This window comes from Rana temporaria, chromosome 1 (genome assembly GCF_905171775.1).
Source record: "Rana temporaria chromosome 1, aRanTem1.1, whole genome shotgun sequence".
In the NCBI taxonomy this organism is placed as follows: domain Eukaryota; kingdom Metazoa; phylum Chordata; class Amphibia; order Anura; family Ranidae; genus Rana; species Rana temporaria.
Genome location: NC_053489.1, coordinates 59,796,064 through 59,817,546, shown reverse-complemented (window position 1 = coordinate 59,817,546; position 21,483 = coordinate 59,796,064). Strand labels below are relative to the sequence as shown.

The following is a 21,483-nucleotide window of genomic DNA, read 5'->3' as shown; positions in this document are numbered from 1 at the left end:
CTAAAGAAGTACTTTTCAGATCATTAAATGGCCTTATTCCATCCATGAGTCCCTTCCGCAAAAAGAGCCCAGCAGGAGGAGGGATGGTTCATCTACCAGTGTATAGTTGGCCTAATGCATGCGATCGATATCTGTAAATAGGATTATAACTTGCACATCTCATAGTTGTTCTCATACAGTCCACTCTGGTGTTTTGCTGTTGCAGATCTCGCACTGTGGCTCACAGCTTGTCTACTGCCCATAATGAGAAAAGTCGGTCAGCCTCCAGAGCTGGTGTACTACAGCCGAGGTCCATCTCTTCTGCATTACGGACACAGACCCGAGGTAAGAAGAAATGGGTTGTCAGGTGATGTGGTAGCGTTACACAGGGCTGCCAAAGTATCTCTGTACTTAAAGGATAAGTTTACCTTTGGTAACATGTTCTGCAGGAGCCTGCGATTGCACCCATGATCTGCTTTACTGCTTCATAATAAAATAAATGAATGCACATATTTTCCCCTGCAAAAGAAATGTGCATTTATTTTATTTTTTTAAAAAGGTGAACTTATCCTTTAAAAGAAACCAGTGCTGAGAATACATGTAAGCTGCCATTGGTAAACTCCCCTCTAGAAACTGCTAGTTTAACCACTTCAGCCCCGGACCATTTTTCTGGTCAATGACCGGGCCACTTTTTGCGATTCGGCGCTGCGTCGCTTTAACTGACAATTGCGCGGTCGTGCGACGTGGCTCCCAAACAAAATTTACGTCCTTTTTTCCCCACAAATAGAGCTTTCTTTTGGTGGTATTTGATCACCTCTGCGGTTTTTATTTTTTGCGCTATAAACAAAAATAGAGAGACAATTTTGAAAAAAAATGAATATTTTTTACTTTTTGCTGTAATAAATATCCCCCAAAATATATATAAAAAAAACTTTTTTTTCCCTCAGTTTAGGCCGATACGTATTCTTCTACATATTTTTCGTAAAAAAAATCGCAGTAAGCGTTTATTGATTGCTTTGCGCAGTACTGCGACATTATGGCGGACACTTCGGACACTTTTGACACATTTTTGGGACCATTGGCATTTTTATAGCGATCAGTGCTAGAAAAATGCGTTGATTACTGTAAAAATGTCACTGGCAGGGAAGGGGTTAACACTAGGGGGCGAGGAAGGGGTTAATTATGTTCCCTATAGTGTCTTCTAACTGAAGGGGGGGGGTGGGACTGACTGGGGGAAATGACAGATCGCTGTTCATACATTGTATGAACATGCGATCAGTAATTTCTCCCCCTAAAAGAACCGTGAGCTGTGTGTTTACACTCACAGCTCCCGGTCCTCGCTCTGTAACGAGCAATCGCAGGTGCCCGGCGGTGATCGCGCCCGCCGGTCACGCGCGCGGCACCATGGGCAAACGGGGGCGCACGCGCACCTAGTGGCTGAAATGCAAAATCACGTAGTATTACGTGATTTTGCGCAGCCGAGCCGACCTGCATCCGTAAAACTGCGGCGGCTGGTCGGCAAGCAGTTAAAGACAATTGTGCTAAGCCAAAGTACACTTTGAGTGACTGGCCCGGAATAGGTCTTACATTATACAATGTTCTTGTACAATATTTCTTTCCATTTGCCAAAATCATGTAATATGTGTTCAAACCTAAACACTTTCAGTTTGTATGCAGTCAGGCGAGCCCTTGCACTACATAGTTGAAGGTAAATCTAAAGGAAATTGAATAAGAAAATTGTATAATGTATGGCCAGCTTTAGAGATCAGGAGTTGTGACTATTATCTGACTTCGCTAGTTGCATGCTTGTTCCAGGTCAGTGACTCAAATGACTGAAGTGTGAGACAGCTGGGCAACTAGCATTTTCAGGACGAGGTGAGGATTGGTCTCCTCCATATTCATCTTTGTATTGTTTGCACTTGCGTCACCTTCTGAACAGCAATGCGTGTCTCAGCTGCCTATTTTTACACAGACGGCAAGTATCCAGAAAGAAAAATCCCAAATGTTGGGCTGTCCCCAGAAAAGTAATAGAGGGGAAATATGGGACAGGAAGTGAAAGGATTCACACAATTTGAAGGGATTTCCTCTCACTTCCTGTATTGCTATGGGACAGGAAGTGAAGGGAAATCCTCCAATAGGACATACACGATTAAAAAAAAAATCCTGTCCAAAATGGGAAAGAAAAATATAGTTCTACTATAAGATATCATGGGGGCCAAATGGTGTGGAACACATGCCACAGCTTAGCATGTTTTTAAGGGTTAAAACAGGCATTCAGGAGCTGACATATCACAGCTGCCTGTGAACTGCCCTCTGAAAGGTGATCCACGGCAGATTGCTTTTCAGAGGGAAATGCAAGTGTAAACAAGCCCTGGAAATGGCACAAAAAAAAATATCTATCTGTCTCAAGAAATATTGTATAGAATTAATTTGGGTACACTATTGCATGGCTGCGTCGTTGTCAGTCAAACTATCACAGCGCTGAAAACTTTAAAATGGCCTGGACAGGAGGAAAGTTTAACATACGCCAGTCCTCAAATGATTGAAGTTCTTATTGAAAGGACCAGACAAGCCAGGAACCCAGTATTGGAAGGAGACAAAGAATGCAACTGCAGACCCATTCCTTCTGGAAATGCTCATTTCCTGGCTGTCATGCTTTGCTGGTGAATTGGTGTGTGAGAGGAAAGTGAGAACTGGCTGCTAACCTCATCCACTGTTTACACTGTGTGATGATGAGATTGGTCACAATGATCACTTAGTACAGAGCAACACTCGGGCTCTGTACCACCTTCTGTGATCTGCACTGTCCAGTGGACCATGTGTATACACAGTGTATTGGTCATGCATGTTCACCACATAAAAAGTAAAGCAGACTCCTGTCCTGGGAAGGTTGTCATCCATCTGGTTATGTACAACAGGCGGAAGGCTATACCTAGAATGCACTGAGGCGGCCATTGCTGAGCTCTCCTTCTGAGAATACTAGTTCTCTGGCTCTAATAATGATTCATTGGTCATTTACCTGAAACCAGTAACAATACATTGGCCTGACCTCACAGTACATCATCAGCTCTGCTCTCTGGAGAAGGGAAAACTACTACTGGCTTACTGGAATTCTGCTTTAAAGTAGGAACTTCCACCTTGGGGTGCATTACTTCGCTTCTAGCCACCTCTCGTGGTTTTTACACATAGACTGCTGAATACCAAATCTTCTGTCTGCTGAATGTTTTGATACAGGAACAGCAACATTTGTCCTTCCAAAGAGTGTGTCCGAACCCATCCTCCGACCCCGCAGTCTGCCTAGCTACGCTGTCAATAGAAGATATGGTAAGAGGATCCTATTGCTAAATTACCTATCTGAACACGTATAGAGGAAAGGAAACCAATGGGAATACAGCTATATTTTTTCAATAGCAGTTAAAAAAAAAAAAGCAAGCAGTTGCTCTGTAACCTGTATGGGCCGCACCATTACATGCACAGTGTTGTAGTGCAGACTAAAATTCAATCACATTTACTTTTTACATCCTTGCTGTATTTTCTGAATAATTAGCAGTGTTGTTGTTTATGTTCATATTTCTGATACTATAACATAATAATGCATTTTGGATGCTCTGGATAAGCTAGAGAGTTATGTAACACAGCCTTGGGCTTCGTTCACACTAGGGTGACTTGTCATGCGACTTTGGACACCTAAAGTCCTATGACAATCACATGACAAGTTGCAGTTGCATTTATTTTGATGGCACCTGTTCCAATCTATGCAACTTAACCCCATCACGCTGACTAAGAAAATTTGCGTTCATGACATGAAGGGGTTATACCGGGGTGATGCCTGCAGCTTTTAGAGCGGGCGGTTGGCTCTTTAGTGAAAGCCACTTCAGTTGTTATCTTAACCCCTTAAGCCCCGGACCATTATGCAGGTAAAGGACCGGGCCAGTTTTTGCGATTCGGCACTGCGTCGCTTTAACTGACAATTGTGCGGTCGTGCGACGTGGCTCCCAAACAAAATTGACGTCCTTTTTCCCCCCAGAAATAGAGCTTTCTTTTGGTGGTATTTGATCATCGCTGCGGTTATTATTTGCGCCATAAACAAAAATAGAGCGACAATTTTGAAAAAAATTCAATATTTTTCACTATAATAAACATCCCCAAAAAAGATATAAAAAAAACTTTTTTTTTCCCTCAGTTTAGGCCGATACGTATTCCTCTACCTATTTTTGGTAAAAAAAAATCGCAATAAGTGTTTATCGATTGGTTTGCGCAAAATAGGGGATAGTTTTATGCCATTTTTATTATTTATTTATTTTTACTACTAATGGCGGCGATCAGCGTTTTTTTTTTTCATGACTGCGACATAATGGCGGACACATCGGACAATTTTGACACATTTTTGGGACCATTGTCATTTTCACTGCGAAAAGTGCTATAAAAATGCACTAGATACTGTGAAAATTACACATTTCAGTTTAAGAGTTAACCACTAGGGGGCGCTGTAGGGGTTAAGTGTGACCTCATATGTGTTTCTAACTGTAGGGGGGCGAGGCTGGACGTGTGACGTCAGTGATCGTCGTTCCCTATATCAGGGAACAGACGATCACTGACATTGCCACAATGAAGAACGGAGAAGGTCTGTTTACACTCACCTCTCCCCGTTCTTCAGCTCCTGTGACCAATCGCGGGACACCGGCAGCGATCAGGTCCTGCTTTGGACCGGTTCGCATACGCGTGCCACCCACGGCTGGGCTCTTAAAGGGGACGTATATATACGTCCATGTGCCATTCTGCCGACGTATATCGGCGTTAGGCGGTGCTTAAGTGGTTAAAGGAGCGGGAGGGGATGACCCCTTCCGCCGCTCTTCCCGAGCCTCCCGTCCCACCGGATCCACGATCCGGCACGTCCACCGGCTAGGGTGAGACTGGAACAAAGCCAGAAACGGCTTTAAACGAGTCTCCTATGTGATAATCCCGGAAGCGATGTCACTTCCGGTTTACTCGGCTGACAATGGTGCAGATTTAAAGAAAATTACAGTATTCAGAATCGCTGAATACTTTTAAGTGCAAAGGAGGGATTTTGGGTCTTTTAGACACCCGATCCCTCCATAAAGAGTACCTGTCACCAACTATTACTGTCACAAGGGATGTTTACATTTCTATTAACAGCAATTAAAGTGTACAGTTTTTTTTTTCTTAAGTGCCCTCGTCCCTGTGTGGTCGCAATTTTAAACAGTGTTCAAATCAAATCTTGTTTTGAGATGTTGGGGTTTTATGTAACTTATGATTTTAGATATGTCTTAGAGATGTTTTCTGTTTGCTGACCTTCCCTTAACCCTGGGTACTCGCCACAGGTACATTTATTACAAACAAGAAATACCGCTGTTTATTTTTTACCTTCCATCAGATCCGACCCTACCAGGGGACCGCACCTCTCAGATCACTCGCCGAGGGATGCTCACTGGAAGAATCAGGTCTAACGCCAATAGTAAAACTAAAAAATCCATTCTTAAAAACACAACAAAGCTGCTTAAACAACACCACCAAGGTAAAGGCTGAAAGTGGTAACTCGGAAATAAAATCCAATTTGATTGTGCAGTATTTCAATGTGAGTGTATGTATCTGTCTTCTTTTCTCTTGATCTATCTCGCTCATCTCACTTGCTATTTCTGACTCTCCCGCTCTGGCTCTATATATCTTCCCACTCAGGAAGGTTTTGAGCACAAACTTATTCTTAACGCAACCCCCACAGACCTACATTTTCCTTGATTATAACTTATTTTTTTATTATAAAACAAAATAACAATACATAATACTACTCAACATACAATTGGCGTAATATTATGCATCTCCTGTTACCTTATGTTCAAAAACAGACATGTGTCCCTTTCAAACCTCTATCTTCTTCCCACCTATTATCCCAGGGGCATCAAGAGCAACCAAAACCTTACCAAAAAAACCCATAAATTCCCTCGCCCCCCTCTCTTATTCTTCGTATATACCTATTCACACCCACTTCAGGTCTCCGGGTTTCTTCAAGGAACGTTCCCTCTTACCCTTTTTAAACCTCTACCCTGGAGTCCAAAAAGGACTTCCAGGAAGTCCACGTTCTTAAATACCTTTCCTGTTGGTCTTGTGCTGTCCATACTAATTCTTCACAGACCTACATTTTGTCCTAATCACTGATGTGTCTGATGTGGATAGCTGTAAAGAGACTGTAAAGCACTGCATTCTATGTTGGTACTACATAAAGGTTTATATAAAAATAATAAAAAAATGTTGGTCTTATCTCTTGTCTTATACAGATAGGAGCAGTAAGGCGACAAGTCCACAGTCACCAGTACAGGAGGAATATGACCGGGATATTGTGAGCCCCTGGGAGCTTCCTGAGGAGATCCACAGAATATTATACAGCAGCAGAAACTCCATCTTCTCTGAGGTATGTAACACTGCGTATGAGTCTCTCCTGGGTTCACTAGCTGGAGATGACGATTGCCGCCAAGTTTGAATAATGTCCTCATGTTTTCACATAATGTTGATTTGATTTTCACAATAAAGTTAATAACATACAGTCTTCTGCCCACTAAACTGAATAATGTGCTATGAACTGTGGATAGTGTTATAAAGGCTTTGGTTCACACCGCAGCACGGCGCGTCTCACAGCAGGGGTTCGGTGCGTCTCCACCGTTTCAGGTCCGGTCCGATTTCAGTCAGAATTTTTGGCTGAATTTGTACCTGAAATGGACCAGAAGACGCACAGGACTCCTATGCAAATTTGCACCAGAGCCGCTCCATAGAGAGCCGGTCACAATCTCCTGACATGCAAATTGGATTTTGAGAAAGCCACATCCAATTTGCATCGGTGTGAACCCAGCCTAAAGGATAAGTTCATCTTTTGTAACATGTTACACCCATACTCGGGGTGTAACATGTTACATATGCACAAGCCCCCATTCTGACAGCTAGCGGGGGAACTTCTCCTCCTCCCCCGCTAGCTGTCACAATCTAAAAAAAAAGATGTGGTGGTTTGGGGCTCCGCCCACCCAGCCACGTCATCCAGTCAGTTTTCTGTTAATTGCATAACTACAGGGTCTGACAGCATTTGTGGCTTTCGGCTTGTAGTTCTCCAATTAACATTCACAGCACTGTGCTAGTTTATTGAGCTTCCTGTCTCAAGTGTAAGTGCTTGCTCGTAACAGAGGTACGGGCAAACGGATACACAGACAATCTGCAGGACCGTGTCATTACGCCCACTCATCATGGGTGCAATGCTTTACAGGTCCCTAACAAAAGAAAATTGATAATGCATATTTTTTTAACCTGTAAAAAAAATCTGCATTTATTTATTTTTTTGTAAAGGTGAACCTTCTCCTTTAAAGCCCATGTGGGAAACCCTATATTGCCTTATCTGCAACACTGGGCCATAATAATGTCTAGTCTTCGTCCATCGGGTTGGGCATACGCCCAAACGGGTCTTCAGGGTTGAGGAACCATAGAATAAACCATGGTCCTGAACCTTTATAGCACCCTGCAGAGCTACCTTCACTTGTTGAACGGCATGATGTAGTATCCAGTGCCAAAAGCAAACATCATAGTCCAGCCCCACAGTGTGGGGACCGGGTATGGTCCCCAAGGTCCATACCAAGGGTAACCAATCCAAGGACTACTAGGTAGCACAAGCCAATAAGCAGTCAGATGTTGATAGAAGAGTTAGACGAAGAAAACCTTAGTGGTGTAAAAAAAAATGATTCGCCAGAGGGAAACCGATCCATTGCCTAAGGAAACTAGCAAAAAAAAGAATTCGCTCTAATCCCCACACCCGTCTCTGTTGTGGTCACCTAGCCTGTCTACTAACATATTGTCATCTTTCTGCCTTGTAAGCAAGCTCCTATTCTGACCTGCAGACATCAGTGGCTGTTGTACATTGGTTATTACATTGCTTGTTTCCTGTTGTGTCTGTGTTCTAATGCAGGGTTCAGTGGGTGATGGAGACAATTCCCGCAATGCCAACCGAGACAACGCTTCCGATAGCACTGGCAGCATTCTCAGCAAGCTAGACTGGAAAGCAATTGAGGATCTGGTGGCCAGTGTGGGGAGTACGTAACTGCCGCATGCGCTGTGCCTACCAGCATCTACCACAGAATTGTAATAATAAAGGAGCTTGGCTAAGAAATGAATTAGTGTTTAATATCAACATTATTGTTTTATAAAAATCTACAGTGTTTTCTGTGAGAATATGCATGTTTATTTTTTAAATTAAACTCCTACTACCAGCTGCAGTCTTCATATGCTGGGATCTTTGTGTGTGGCCATATCCCCCTCCTGAGCATGGCTGGGCCTGAGGAAAATAAAAGCTTGGCTCCAATGATGCAATAGGAACTTCTTTATTCCAGTTCATATAAACTGCTGGAAACTCGTGGTGTGGCAACCAAGATCTTAGATCACATATTAACTGCTGCTCTGTTGAAAGGAAAAGGCCAGAAGGGGTTATTAGATATTTAACAGTTTTCTTATTATAAATAGTTGGCTTTAGAGCTCTTTAAAGTGACAAGTCATTTGTAAAGGAAGCCCAGCCTGTAAAAGAGGAATATATATATATATATATATATATATATATATATATATATATATATAATATTATATTACTGAAAGTATTGGGACACTTTCCTTTACACGCACATGAACTTTAATGGCATCCCAGTCTTAGTCTGTAGGGTTCAATATTGAGTTGCCCCACCCTTTCAGCTATAACAGCTTCAACTCTTCTGGGAAGGCTGTCCACAAGGTTTAGGAGTGTGTCTATGGGAATGTTTGACCATTCTTCCAGAAGCGCATTTGTGAGGTCAGGCACTGATGTTGGACGAAAGGGCCTGGCTCGCAAGTTTCCGCTCGAATTCATCCCAAATGTTTTTTTTTTTTTTTTTGGGTTGAGGTCAGGACTCTGTGCAAGCCAGTCAAGTTCCTTCACCCCAAACTCCCTCATCCATGTCTTTATGGACTCAATATTAAACCCTATGGCCTCTTTGTGTGTACACACATATACATTTCCATCATCCAATGTGTCAGAACAGGTCTATTTTGATACTAAAAAAAATATATCAGAAGTAATCCAAAGACAACCCTGATCCTAGCGCACAATGGTATGAATGGAATTTTTTTTTTTGAAGGTAAGTAGCAGCTATTATAAAACAAAATACTAAAGAACATGTATGTATTATCAATGGATATTAAGGTCTATTTTGACGTTTCTGGGTCACAGGGTCAATTTAAAGAGTTTTATGCTGCAGACATTTTCCATACACAAGTCACCATTGTGGGCAACTCTGATTTGGACAACCACTACTTCTGGGGTCCTGACAAATCTGTTTTCATTGGCCCTCAGCCTTGTATATTACTGAAGAAGGCATTTCCATTATAAGTGAAAACAAATTCCAGGATACATTTCTAAGCTGGAACTCTATTTTTTGTACAATTAGGTGTACAGCATCTTCTGATCTGTAACATGTCTCTGTTTTAGATTTCCTGTTTTTGTGAAAATAAGCACCTTAAAATGAAATGTTTTTTATTTTTTATATAACCTAATCCATTTTAGCTGCAAGATTGTTTTATTTAAAGAGTTTTTAAATATGAGTTGTACATTCTGTTGTAATTGAAATAAATGTATTTGTTCAATAAAATGAAGAATGGCATTAGAGCTTTTTTTTTATGACCGGAGGAGTGACGTGCTCTCCTCCAAATACATACAGGGTAGGTGGCATTGGAAATCTAAATAATGGGGAAAACCAAAAAAAGTCTTAAAGGATCACTAAAGGAAAACATTTTTTTTTGCTGAAATGACTGTTTACAGGGTATAGAGACATACAAGTTAACAGATTCCCTTTAAAAAATAGATTAAATTCAATCCTATAATGTGCCTGTAGTTTCACTTTCGTTTTTAAACTGGTTTCATGTTTATGTAAAGTAAAGAGACCCACAGAACAAAAACAAACAAATCCAGGGCAGTGTTTTTTGTTTTTAAAATGAATCTGATTGGTTCTGTTAAGTTTTAGACACAGTAATGACAGCTTAGACCACCGTGAAAAGCTCCCAGTACTGTGGTTATAAGGAGCCAGACAAGCAGGAAGTGTGGAGATCAGAGCAGTTTTACAGCAACATCAAAGCAAAAACAAGCAATGAGGACATGAAACCAGTACTGCAGTAAGATAAAGGAAGCTATTTAATTAAAAAATATATTTCCTTTAGTGACCCTTTAAGTGGTATATTATTACTGAACTTTTATTGGAACGTGGGGGGTGGGCTAGGGGACATTTAAAGTGGCTTGAAATCTTTTGGAACCTGGTATTGGAAATAGATGATGGTCTTGTGGTCACGTTGATGCCATTATTATGTTGATATGGTCTCTGTGGGACATTTGGTTGGTGGGTGGGCAGCTTCCGCAAATAGAGGGGGTTACCAAAATCACCTTGGGTTATGTCAGCTAAACTCTGATCTGGAGATTGAAGTGCCACACCAAATTGTTTGGGTCCTAAATAAAATGTATTCTAAATTTGAGTACAGCAGCCAATGTGTTTTGGGGTTTGGCTGCTGGTTCTAAATGCTCCAGGTTTTTTACCTTAATGCATTCTATGGGGTGCAGCTCCCCCCTCCCTAATGAATGAATGAGAAACTTATATAGCGCGACACATGCGAACTTAATCGCCTCTGGGCGCTTGATGTACCTGTCTCTTTTGATATCAAACTTATAACTACCGAAGCCCAATCTGGATCCAGTGATGTGAATAAGAGCAGCTGCTTTCCAGGGTCTCTCTCTCCTCATTTGCTCAGACAGCAGCAGGAGCCACTGGCTCCTGTTGCTGTCATTCACAGCCAATGAGGAGAGAGCGAAGGGCAGGGCCAAGCCACACTCCATGTATAAATGTAGACACAGTGTACAGAGGCTTGCTATTGACAGCACTTGGCAGGGGCCAGGACTGCTGGTGGGGACCCAAAAAAAAGAAGAGGAGGATCGAGGCTGCTCTGTGCAAAACGATTGCACAGAGCGGGTAAATACCTGTATAACATGTTTGTTTGTTTTTTTGTAAATCCTTCCTTTACAATCAATTTAAGCCCCGATGAAGGGCCCCCCAAAACACACTGGTACTGTATTCAGTTTCAAAATGTGGAATACGTTTATTTCAGACCCTAACATTTTTGTGTGGTGTTTCAGTCTCCAGTTCAGAGTTGGAACATTGTGGATTACACATACCTCCTATACTGTAAAAAAAAATTATGGGACACAAGAGGTGAAACTTTTTTTCAATTTGTACAACCAGGTGATGTTGCCAGGTGGCCCCGCCCTTACCTATATATAAGAACGGTCAAAGGGGGAGCCTTTTTTTTGTTTGTGGCGTGATTGATGATGGGTTTACATCAGAGGATATGTGTTGGTTTTTGTATTTTTTTTTTTTTTTTAATAAGGGAATTGTAAAAAACTCAGCGTTTTTATTACTTTTGGGAACTTTTTTGGTGAATAGGTGGGGGTACTATGTAGCCCATACTCATTTACATAGGAGGGGTGGGGATCTGTTGGCCCCCTTGTTAAAAGGGGCTTCCAGATATCGGTAAGCCCTCTCTGCCCGCATACCGCCGCAACCACAGCCCAGGGTTGTGGGAAAGAGACCATTGACCCCATCGACATGAGGACAAGGTGCTTTGGGGTGGTATGGACTAGGGGGGGACCCCACGGCAGTTTTGTTTTGGCAAAAAGGTATCAGAAATCATCTTTTTTTTTTTTGTGTCCCTGAATGGCAGTTTGGGAATATAGGAATGGCAATACTCTCTCTAGGGGGGGGGGGGGGGGGACAGGGGTGATAGAAAAGGGGGAGGGGTATGCCTATATGTCAACAATCTGAAAGTGAGTGTGAAAAGATAATAGCAGTGAGTGTGGTGATGGAGTCTTTATGGCCTAATCTGCAGACAAGTGCCAGAAATAGTAATTATGGCAGTGCATTACAGGCCTCCTAACATTGAGATGAAGAGGAATCTCCTTTCACAGACAGAATTATCTGGGGCAGGGTAATGGGTAACTTCATTCATCCAGCAATTACATGGACTGATATGACTGCACACTAAACTAAAGCTTGCCAGTTCTCGAACCCTCTGCAGGAGTCAAATAGTAGTATCTCCAAATAGACAAAATGTGCTGCTGGATCTGGTGATTTCTAAGGCTCTTTTCACACTACAAAATAAATCCGTTTTAATAATCCGTATTAAAATCCGTCAGATAATGTTAAAAAACGGAACTTATATGTCCTTTATAACATATCATTAAAGTCTATGGGATTTTTTTATGTTCCGTATAACGCTATAACGTACGGACGTTAGTTATTACGGAATATGTGACTGGTCTTGCACAAAAAAAATTTCCGTTGCAAGTAACGGATATATTAACGTCCGTTATATTTTAACATTGAAGTCTATGGCGCACGGACGTTAGTAAATGTCTTTGTAAATGTCCGTTATGTTAACGGACGTTAATTTTACTGAGCATGCTCAGTAAAGACTTCTGGAGCTGGACTTCAAGAAAGGGTGAAATGGTTTTTATTAACGGACGTTAGAAAGGAATGATATAACGGATGTATACGGATATATACGGATAAACATTATCCGTTTTCAATAAAGGAAGAATGGTAAAATATATATCCGTATGTATCCGTTATTAAATCCGTTAATAATCGTCCGTTAATAGGTGTAGTAACGGATATTATAAAACGGACATACAATCCATAGTGTGAAAGAAGCCTAATAATACAGAGCAATATTCTTAACAAGGAACACAAAGGCATGGGAGTGTTTAAGGTAAACCATAGCATTCCAGTAAGTAACACATTTAAAAGAACCAAAATGAAGCCTATGTGACTCAATTCTAGTTTTCAAAAGCTAATAAAGAGGAAAAAACGTTTTCAAAATACAAAAGGGGAGAATTATATTCTACATTTGCAATGGATAGGAATGTAATAAATACAAAAGTGCAGAATAGCTAAAATAGATTGAGACGCACCTTGCTACAAAAAGTAAGTAAACCCTAAAAAGTTCTACAAATATAACAACAGTAAAAAAGGAAGGACAGAACAAGTAGGTTTTGGCACACATGACAGAAAAAGCAGCACTCCAAACTCATATAACCACATGCTTGTCACTGGGGGGGGGGGGGGACAAGTCAGACCTTTGGTGCTAAAGACCAGGTTGTTTATGGTGTTGTAACTCCGGAATCCTGCTCTGGCGTTTGGTGGGGTCCTCGTTATCTGTAAAGTAGACACCCGGGAGCCAGAAATATTGCTGATTTATAGGGGATTAAAGGGGTTGTATAGGTAAAAAAAAATCCCTAAAATTTCCCTAAATAGCTTTCTTTACCTCAGTGCAGTCCTCCTTCACTTACCTCATCCTTCGATTTTGCTTTTAAATGTCCTTATTTCTTCTGAGAAATCCTCACTTCCTGTTCTTCTGTCTGTAGCTACACACAGTAATGCAAGGCTTTCTCCCTGGTGTGGAAAAAGTCTCTTGAGGGGGGAGGGGGCGAGCAGGCAAGTCAGGACACTCTCTACTTTGCAGATTGAGAAAGAAGCTGTGTGTTCGTGGGCGTCCTGACACTCCTGCTCGCCCCCTCCCCCCTCAAGAGGCTTTCTCCACACCAGGGAGAACGCATTAATGTGTTGAGTTACAGACAGAAGAACAGGAAGTGAGGATTTCTCAGAAGAAATAAGGACATTTAAAAGCAAAATCGAAGGATGAGGAAAGTGAAGGAGGACTGCACTAAGGTAAAGGAAGCTTTTTAGGGAAAGAAAATTACCTTTACAACCCCTTGAAACACTAATTTCACTCATTAAAATGCGAATTAATGTATAAAACTTTTTATAATGCGTTTTTTTTTGGATATTATTTTTGTTATTCCGTCTCTCACTGTTAAAATAAACCTACCATTAAAATTATAGACTGATCATTTCTTTGTCAGTGGGCAAATGTTCAAAATCAGCAGGGGATTAAATATCCTCACTGTACAAAGGGAGACAGTCTTCATTTTTAATAAAGGTTTTGTCAAAAAACATCAGTTTTTTTTTTTTTTTTGAACACTACACGATTTATTTTTGGACGAATGGGTAGGGGTACAATATACCCCATAGTCATTTACATGAGGGGGGGCAGGATATGGGGGTACCCTTGTTAAGGGGTGCTTCCAGATTCTGATAAGCCCCTTACCCATAGACCCCTACAACCACTGGCTTCTTTTTTTCAGCTGTCAGCCGGGAAGCCCACTGACAGCTGACGACTCATCAGTTAAGGACACGGAGGCTGGCTTTACAGCCCGCTCCTTAGCAACTAGCTATTGTAGGCGTTAGTGGTTTTAATAAGCCAAAAGCACTAGACAACCGTGCCACAAACGTACATAGGGCATTTGGGGGAGCGTTTGTAAAGCTTATTAACAGCACCTATTAAAGTGGAGGTCCACCCACCGCTGCAAAAATTAAAAGCCAGCAGCTGCACATATTGCAGCTGCTGACTTTTAATAATCGGACACTTACCTGTCCTGGAGTCCAGCAATGTCGGCACGGCAGCTGATGTTTCCATCAGCTGTCGTGTGTATGCCACCTCCATCACGAGTAAGAAAACCTGGCAGTGAAGGCTTACGGCTTTACGCCGGGAACTCAACTGCGCATGCGCGAGGCTACTCTCTCCTGCGGGGAAGGAGGAGGGAGCCTGGGAGGGAAACCTGCGAAAGACTGGTATCCTGTCCCCCTCTCTCTCCGAAAGGTGCCAAATGTGGCACTGGAGGGGGGGGGGGGCTTAGTACAACGAGTGGAAGTTCCACTTTTGGGTGGAACTCCACTTTAACGCGCATTAATGCTTTAAGAGCGTTTGATAAGTGTCAATGTGAATGAGCTCTTTCTGCTGTGGGTCCCTTTCAACTGGTTTCTGCCACAGCTATGGGTAAGGGTATTCCCTGTGGCGTACTTATGGAGTAAAGTGTGGAAAATTGGGTATGCACATTCAAAGGGATATGGCATCAACCAAGGTACAGACTGTCTTGTAGCAAAGACCTTACAGCAAAAGGGCAAGGAGAGGCGCCTGAGTACTTTTATAAGGGCTCTAGGCATATGTGATGTAACAGTTGGTCATCCACCTGAGACTAAGCTCTAAATGGTTGGGTTTTAGCACCAAGTTTGAAAAGTGTAAAGTGAACATTTCAAACAGTCCTGGTTTTTAAAGTGATGGTCAAAGATACAGTGTAACCTTGTCTCACCTGTCCACTAGGGCCCTGCATAGGGTCCAAGCTTTGCCCATTACAGTGGGCATACCCACAAAGGAGACTCCAGGGTCTTTTTCATAGGGATGCAGAATTCGGCTAACAACACGAGTTGTACAAAGTCCAGAAGTGATCGCCCATGTAGGATCCTGTACCTAAAGCAACATTACAGGCTGTCCCCATGGGGTCCAGGTATGGTGTTTCCTCCGGCAGGGAGACACCGCTGGGGACCAAGGGCCAGGCAGCTGGGGAGGCTGAGGCCAGTATTCCTGAGGGGGGGGGGGGAGTCAGTCTCTCTATTCCTCAGACCCTTTACGGCAACCCAGTTAGCTAGTGAGCTACATACCTGGGGTACTTGCCGTATTTGCGTTCCTCTGCGTTTCTGGGGAGAATTTTTACCGAGGAGGTCCTTTTCCGTTACGCACAGTCGGCCAGGAAGCTGGGGCCGGACCGAGTGACGTCAGTTCCGGGAGGGGCAGGCACTTCCGCCGGATACGCGTCTTTCGGTCCCAGACGCAGCAGATGTAAAAGAACCGAACGCTCGGCTGGTGCGGCCTTTTCTTGCAGATGTAGGGACGGCTCTTTTTGGCGTTTTGCGACTACAATCCTCAGGGGAGATGTCGGAAGTAGAGACTTTGCACGCACCTCCGGATGACAACAGCACCAGCCACTCTAAGGTAAGGGGAACCCTAGGGTGGTGTTCCCTTACTATATTCTAAAAGCTTCACTGGTGGTTTTTTCTCCTGGTGGTCGGGGAGTTTAGGAGGTGTATCTGGGACCCTGGTGGTTGGTCCTGGGGGAGCACTCCTGGTGGTTATCTGTTACAGCGCCGGTGGGCTCTCACTCATGCTTACCCTCTGCTCTTGTCTGTGTTTGTCTGCAGAAATCCACAGAGAAATCGGCACACAATTCCAGGAAGTGTCCCTCCTGTAGAATTTCCTTGGGGGGAAAATTGGAACAAGGCACTTTTCAAACGATGCATTGAGGGGCTAATTGGAGAGAGAGAGAAGCAGAGCAGGGTTCTGACCTAGCAGCATCCGTGAAAGAGCTTTCTAATACCTTTCAATCATTTAAGGATCTTTTTGCTAGTTTTCAATTGCCCCAAAGTAGTCATTCTCCAGCGCAACAGATTGTTCCACCTAGTCCAGTGGTACTTCCCTCCGTGAGCAGGGAGAAGCCAGGGGACTTCAGAGAGGACGCTGAGGAGGAGCCAGACAGTGCCGCTTCTAGCTCCCAGGGGGAGTCAGATGGGACGGAGGGGGAGTCCTCCAGATCCTCTCGCTACAAACTTTCTCTCAAAGAGGTGGAGGATCTTTTAGGAGCTACCCACACAACTTTGGGGATACCAGAAGAGAAGGGGTCACTGTCACTCCATGATCGGATGTACATGGGCCTGGGGGAACAAAAGAAAACGTTTTTCCGGTCCATGAGGTCTTGATCAATGCCATCAAAAAGGAATGGCAAGATCCGGAGAGAAAACCTTTCTTTTCAAACGCTTTAAAACAAAGGTTTACCTTTTATGAGGAGGAAGCTCTGGTTTGGAATAAAACTCCCAGGCTGGATGCTGCCTTCTCACAGGTGTCCAGACACACGGACCTGGCGTTTGAGGACATGGGGGTGCTTTCAGACCCCATGGACAGAAGGATGGATTCGCTTCTAAAAAAAATCCTGGGATTCTTCACAAGGGAACCTAAAGCCTGCCATGGCAGCTACAGTGGTAGCTCGCAATCTGGAGCATTGGCTCACACAGATTAAGGCACACATTGAGGAAGGGACGCCCGAAGAAACTATATTATCTTCTTTCCCAACGCTACTAAATGGTGTGGCGTATTTAGCGGACGCATCTGCAGAGTCTGTACATATGTCTGCAGCCTTGTCCAATTCGGCATGGAGGGCCTTATGGCTCAAGACGTGGCAAGGGGATAGCGCTTCTAAAGTTAAGCTTTGTGGTATCCCCCTTACAGATCTGCTGTTTGGGCCAGGTTTGGAGGCTGTTCTAGAGAGAACAGCCAACAAGAAAAAGGCCTTCCCCATTAAGAAAAAGTTTGGGGGGCAGGCCAAAAGAAAATTTTGGTCTCAAAAGAAGGTGGAAGCCACGAAACCAGAAGGGAAGAAGTTTTGGGGGCAGAAGGGCAAAGGTCGTGGAGGAGCGATTTTTCGCTCTCCTGAACAGCCCCAAAAGCCACAGTGATGGAGTCAAAGTGGGAGGAAGGTTGGGGGCCTTTCTCCCACAATGGGAAATGATCACCAGCAATCAGTTTGTGCTAGGGATCATAAGGCGAGGATACAAGTTGGAATTCTCAAATCCCCCCCCATTCAGACTTCTGGTCACCGAACTGCCAAAGTCTACAGAGAAATCATCGGCTCTTCTTTCCTCCCTTCAGTAGTCGGAGGATCAAGAGGTGGTGGTTCGGGTCCCAACAGAGGAGACAGGCAGGGGCTTCTCCTCCCACATTTTTGTGTTCCGCAAACCTTCCGGTAAATTCAGACTTATACTGAATTTGAAGCCCCTGAATGTCTCAGTCACATACAAAAGATTCCGGATGGACTCAATTTACTGTGTAAAGACACTTCTCCCTCCGAACTGTTTTATGGCATCAATAGACCTGAAGGATGCCTATCTACACATCCCCATAGCGGAGGGCCATCAGAAGTTTCTCAGGTTGCCAGTAAGATCCAAGGTAGGGACGCTTCACCTACAGTTCAAAGCTCTTCCCGTTGGGCTCTCCTCTTCCCCCCGCATCTTCACCAAGGTAATGGTGGAGGTCCTGGCGTTCCTGCGTCTCAAAGGCATCTCAGTGGTGGCGTACCTGGACGACCTGTTGTTCACATCTTCCCCGCTAAAGCTATCCCAGGACCTTCAGGTGGCAAGGGATATCTTGGAGAACCTGGGATGGCTCTTGAACCTGGAGAAATCTAGTCTGACGCCCTCACAAAGGGTCACCTTCCTGGGTTACGTATTGGACTCAACCAGGCAGATGGCTTTTCTTCTAGCAGAAAAAGTCCAGAAGGTAGACAAGGCAATGTTGCTCCTTCAGGGCAGCTCTCAGATCTCAATAAGGAAAACCATGTCAGCCTTGGGTCTGCTGACATCCACACTTCCGGCGGTGCAGTGGGCAGGGTTGCATTTTCGTCCCCTACAGCTGTACATCCTATATGTCTGGGACCACAACCCAGGGTCTCTGGACTCCCCAATATCGGTACCGGTTCAGGTCAAGAGGGCCCTCTGGTGGTGGAGAAAGGGGGCGAACCTGTTGCAGGGTCTGGAGTGGATCTTACCAATATCCAGGACAGCAACGAATTGGAGGGAACTGAAGGCAATAGATTTAGCCCTCAGAGCCTTTCAAAGGGAGCTTCAGGACCAGCATGTACGGGTCCGGTCAGACAACTCCTCCACGGTAGCCTATGTCAACAAACAGGGGGGCACCAGGAGCGGATCCTTGTGGGATCTGACAGAATCCATTCTCAGGTGGGCAGAGGCCAATGTTCTGTCTCTTTCAGCAGTTCATCTAAAGGGGGAACAGAATCAGGTTGCAGACTTCCTCAGCAGGAAAAAGCTGAGGGAGGGCGACTGGGTGCTGAACCAAGAGGTTTTCGAAATGATCACTCAAAGGTGGGGAACGCCCGAGGTTGATCTAATTTTCCTCAAGGGAAAACTCCAAGACACAACTCTTTTTCTCCCTGAACAGGTGGGACGGAGCTCTAGGGGTGGATGCTCTGGCTCAGACCTGGCAATTCTCCAAGTGTTATGCCTTCCCCCCTCCGGTTCTGATTCCGGCAGTCTTGAGAAAACTGCAGGGCGAGAGTACAACGCTTATCCTGATTGCACCGCATTGGCCCAGAAGGCCATGGTTTTCCATCCTGAAGGGCTTGTCAGTGGAGCCTCCCTGGATTCTGCCAATCAGGGTAGATCTTCTTGCTCAGGGTCCAATTTGTTGTCCGCAAGTAGAGAGGTGGTATCTAGCAGCTTGGCTTCGGAGGAGGAGCTGCTAAGGGGCAAAGGCTTCTCGGAACGTCTAATAACAACTCTTCTAAGTTGCAGAATAAGGGAAACGCAAGCCATCTACTAAAAGTATGGAAGCGATTTTTACAACTGGTGCTTAGACAGTTCTTTCAATGTTCATAGCACGGTGGCGGTGTTAGAATTTTTGCAGTCTGGGGCAGATAAGGGCCTGACCATTAGCACTCTGAAGGGTCAGGTTTCAGCGTTAAGTGTCTTTCTGGAAAAGCAGTTGGCAACTGATCCATGGGTAGCTAGGTTCTTTAAAGCCTTAAGTAGGAGGAGACCAGTTAGAGCCCCCATGTCTACTTTCCAAAAAGGGATCATATGTACTTTCCTGGCTTGTTAGGGTCTCAAGAATTGATAGGCCGTCAGTGCATCAGGTGTGATAAAGTTTCAGTGCTTGGCACCATATACGAAGACTGGAGAGCCGCACTTTCTTAAAATGTTGCCTTTAATTGTAGTGCCGTTTCCATTTTTTACAATTAAAGGCAACATTTTAGGAATTTCGTGGAAGTGCGGCTGTCCAGTCTTTTTCTCCAGTCTTCGCTCCGTGCATTGCCTGCACCCACGCTTTTGAGAGGACACCGATTGCTGAGTGCACTCACCTGGAGCGGCAGTTTCCTTTTTCTCTTGGCACCATATAGCTTGTAGACTAACTTTTACACAGACTAAATAATATCCACTAATTTGCATTATTTTTTACCAAAGATATGTAGCAGTATCAATTTTGGCCCAAATTTATGAAGAACGATTATTTTATTCATTTCTATTGTAAAATTTTGCAAATAAGTGTTTTTTCAAGCTCTATTTGTGAAAAAAAATTGGGTCACAGGAGCCCAGTCTGAAAAATAAACATTTGAAGAAAAACACCCCCACCCCCGAGTCACCATCTGTCTGATCAACCTCAAGATGGTAGCCAAGGAAGTGGCCAGCCTTTTTCTTGGCAAAAAAAAAATATACCCATATCAAACATACCAAATCCAAGGTATGCAGAGCAAATTCCTTGGGATGTGCCAGCTTGGGACACAAGGATGGCAACACAATGTCCTTATTCAAATGGAAGTCAAAGACAACCTTGGGCAGAAATGACAGACAGGGACAAAGAACCACTTTATCCCTATGGAGTACTAAATGGGGACTACGACAGGATAATGCCACCAACTCCAAAAAAAAACTGCAGGCCATGGTAACAGCCTCAAAGAATGCCACCTTCAGGGACAACGTAGGTAAGGGAATCTCCCGAATATTCTCGAATGGAGATTTCTTGAGAACCAATAGTACCAAGTTTAAATCCCATAGTGGCAAGAGATAGTGTACAGGCGGAGCCTAATTGCAGACTCCTAGAATGAAGGTACAAACTAAAGAGTGAGTGGTTAGGGGTCACTGAAAAAAGATTGCCAAGGCAGACACCTGGCCCTTGATGGTACTTAAGGCCAACCTCTGCTTAATGCCCCGTTGCAGGAAGGCCAAGATAAGACCTATAGAGAAAAGGACACGCTTTCCACATACAATGGTAGATCTTACTAGAGGTCGACTTTGCCTTCAACATAGAGGTTTGTCGGGACCAGTGATCCCTACCATCTCTCAGTACCTGGCTTTCAATGGCTAGGTCATTAATACCAGCAAATGTAAAGCAGGATGGCAAAATAGCCCTTGGAACAACTGGTCCTCTGACAGGTATCTCCCAAGGGACATTTACAGCACCAGAAGACTTTTGCCCTCAGTCCTTCGCAGGCACCACAGAAGAGGAAGGTGTGGGCCCCGCAGTGGCACTAGGACGACTGTGGCGTCTACCAGAGGAACCAACATTGCCACAGGTCTCCGTAACTTCTTGTTCAACTAACCCTGCTGAAGGAGCAGAAGTTTGAGTAGAGAAAAAAAAAAGGACTACCCTGGTCAGTATTAAGTCCAACCCAGTCAATTCAATTTCCTGAATGGGGATAGAGGAGACTTTGGGTAGTTCAAACATCACCTGAACCTTTGCAGGAACTACAGTATCTCACAAAAGTGAGTACACCCCTCACATCTTTGTAATTTTATCTTTTCATGCGACAACACTAAAGAAATTATAGTTTGCTACAATGTAAAGTGGCAAGTATACAGCTTGTATAACAAAGTAAATTTGCTGTCCCCTCAAAATAACTCAACACACAACCATTAATGTCTAAACTGTTGGCAACAAAAGTGAGTACACCCCTAAACGAAAATGTCCAAATTGGGCCCAAAGTGTCAA

The 21,483-nt window shown here is 43.9% G+C and overlaps 1 protein-coding gene across 1 annotated transcript in view; it reads left to right on the top strand.

Annotated features, from left to right (window-relative positions):
- Positions 1-8,561, top strand: part of CPLANE1 (ciliogenesis and planar polarity effector 1) — a 185,927-nt gene extending 177,366 nt beyond the window's left edge. Inside the window, exons 51-55 of the mRNA XM_040338483.1 lie at positions 206-324; positions 3,214-3,303; positions 5,375-5,515; positions 6,273-6,406; positions 7,940-8,561. Coding sequence (XP_040194417.1) covers positions 206-324; positions 3,214-3,303; positions 5,375-5,515; positions 6,273-6,406; positions 7,940-8,071 — 616 coding nt within the window. The 3' untranslated portion in view covers positions 8,072-8,561. The remainder of the gene's footprint in view (positions 1-205; positions 325-3,213; positions 3,304-5,374; positions 5,516-6,272; positions 6,407-7,939) is intronic.
- Positions 8,562-21,483: the final 12,922 nt, after the last annotated feature.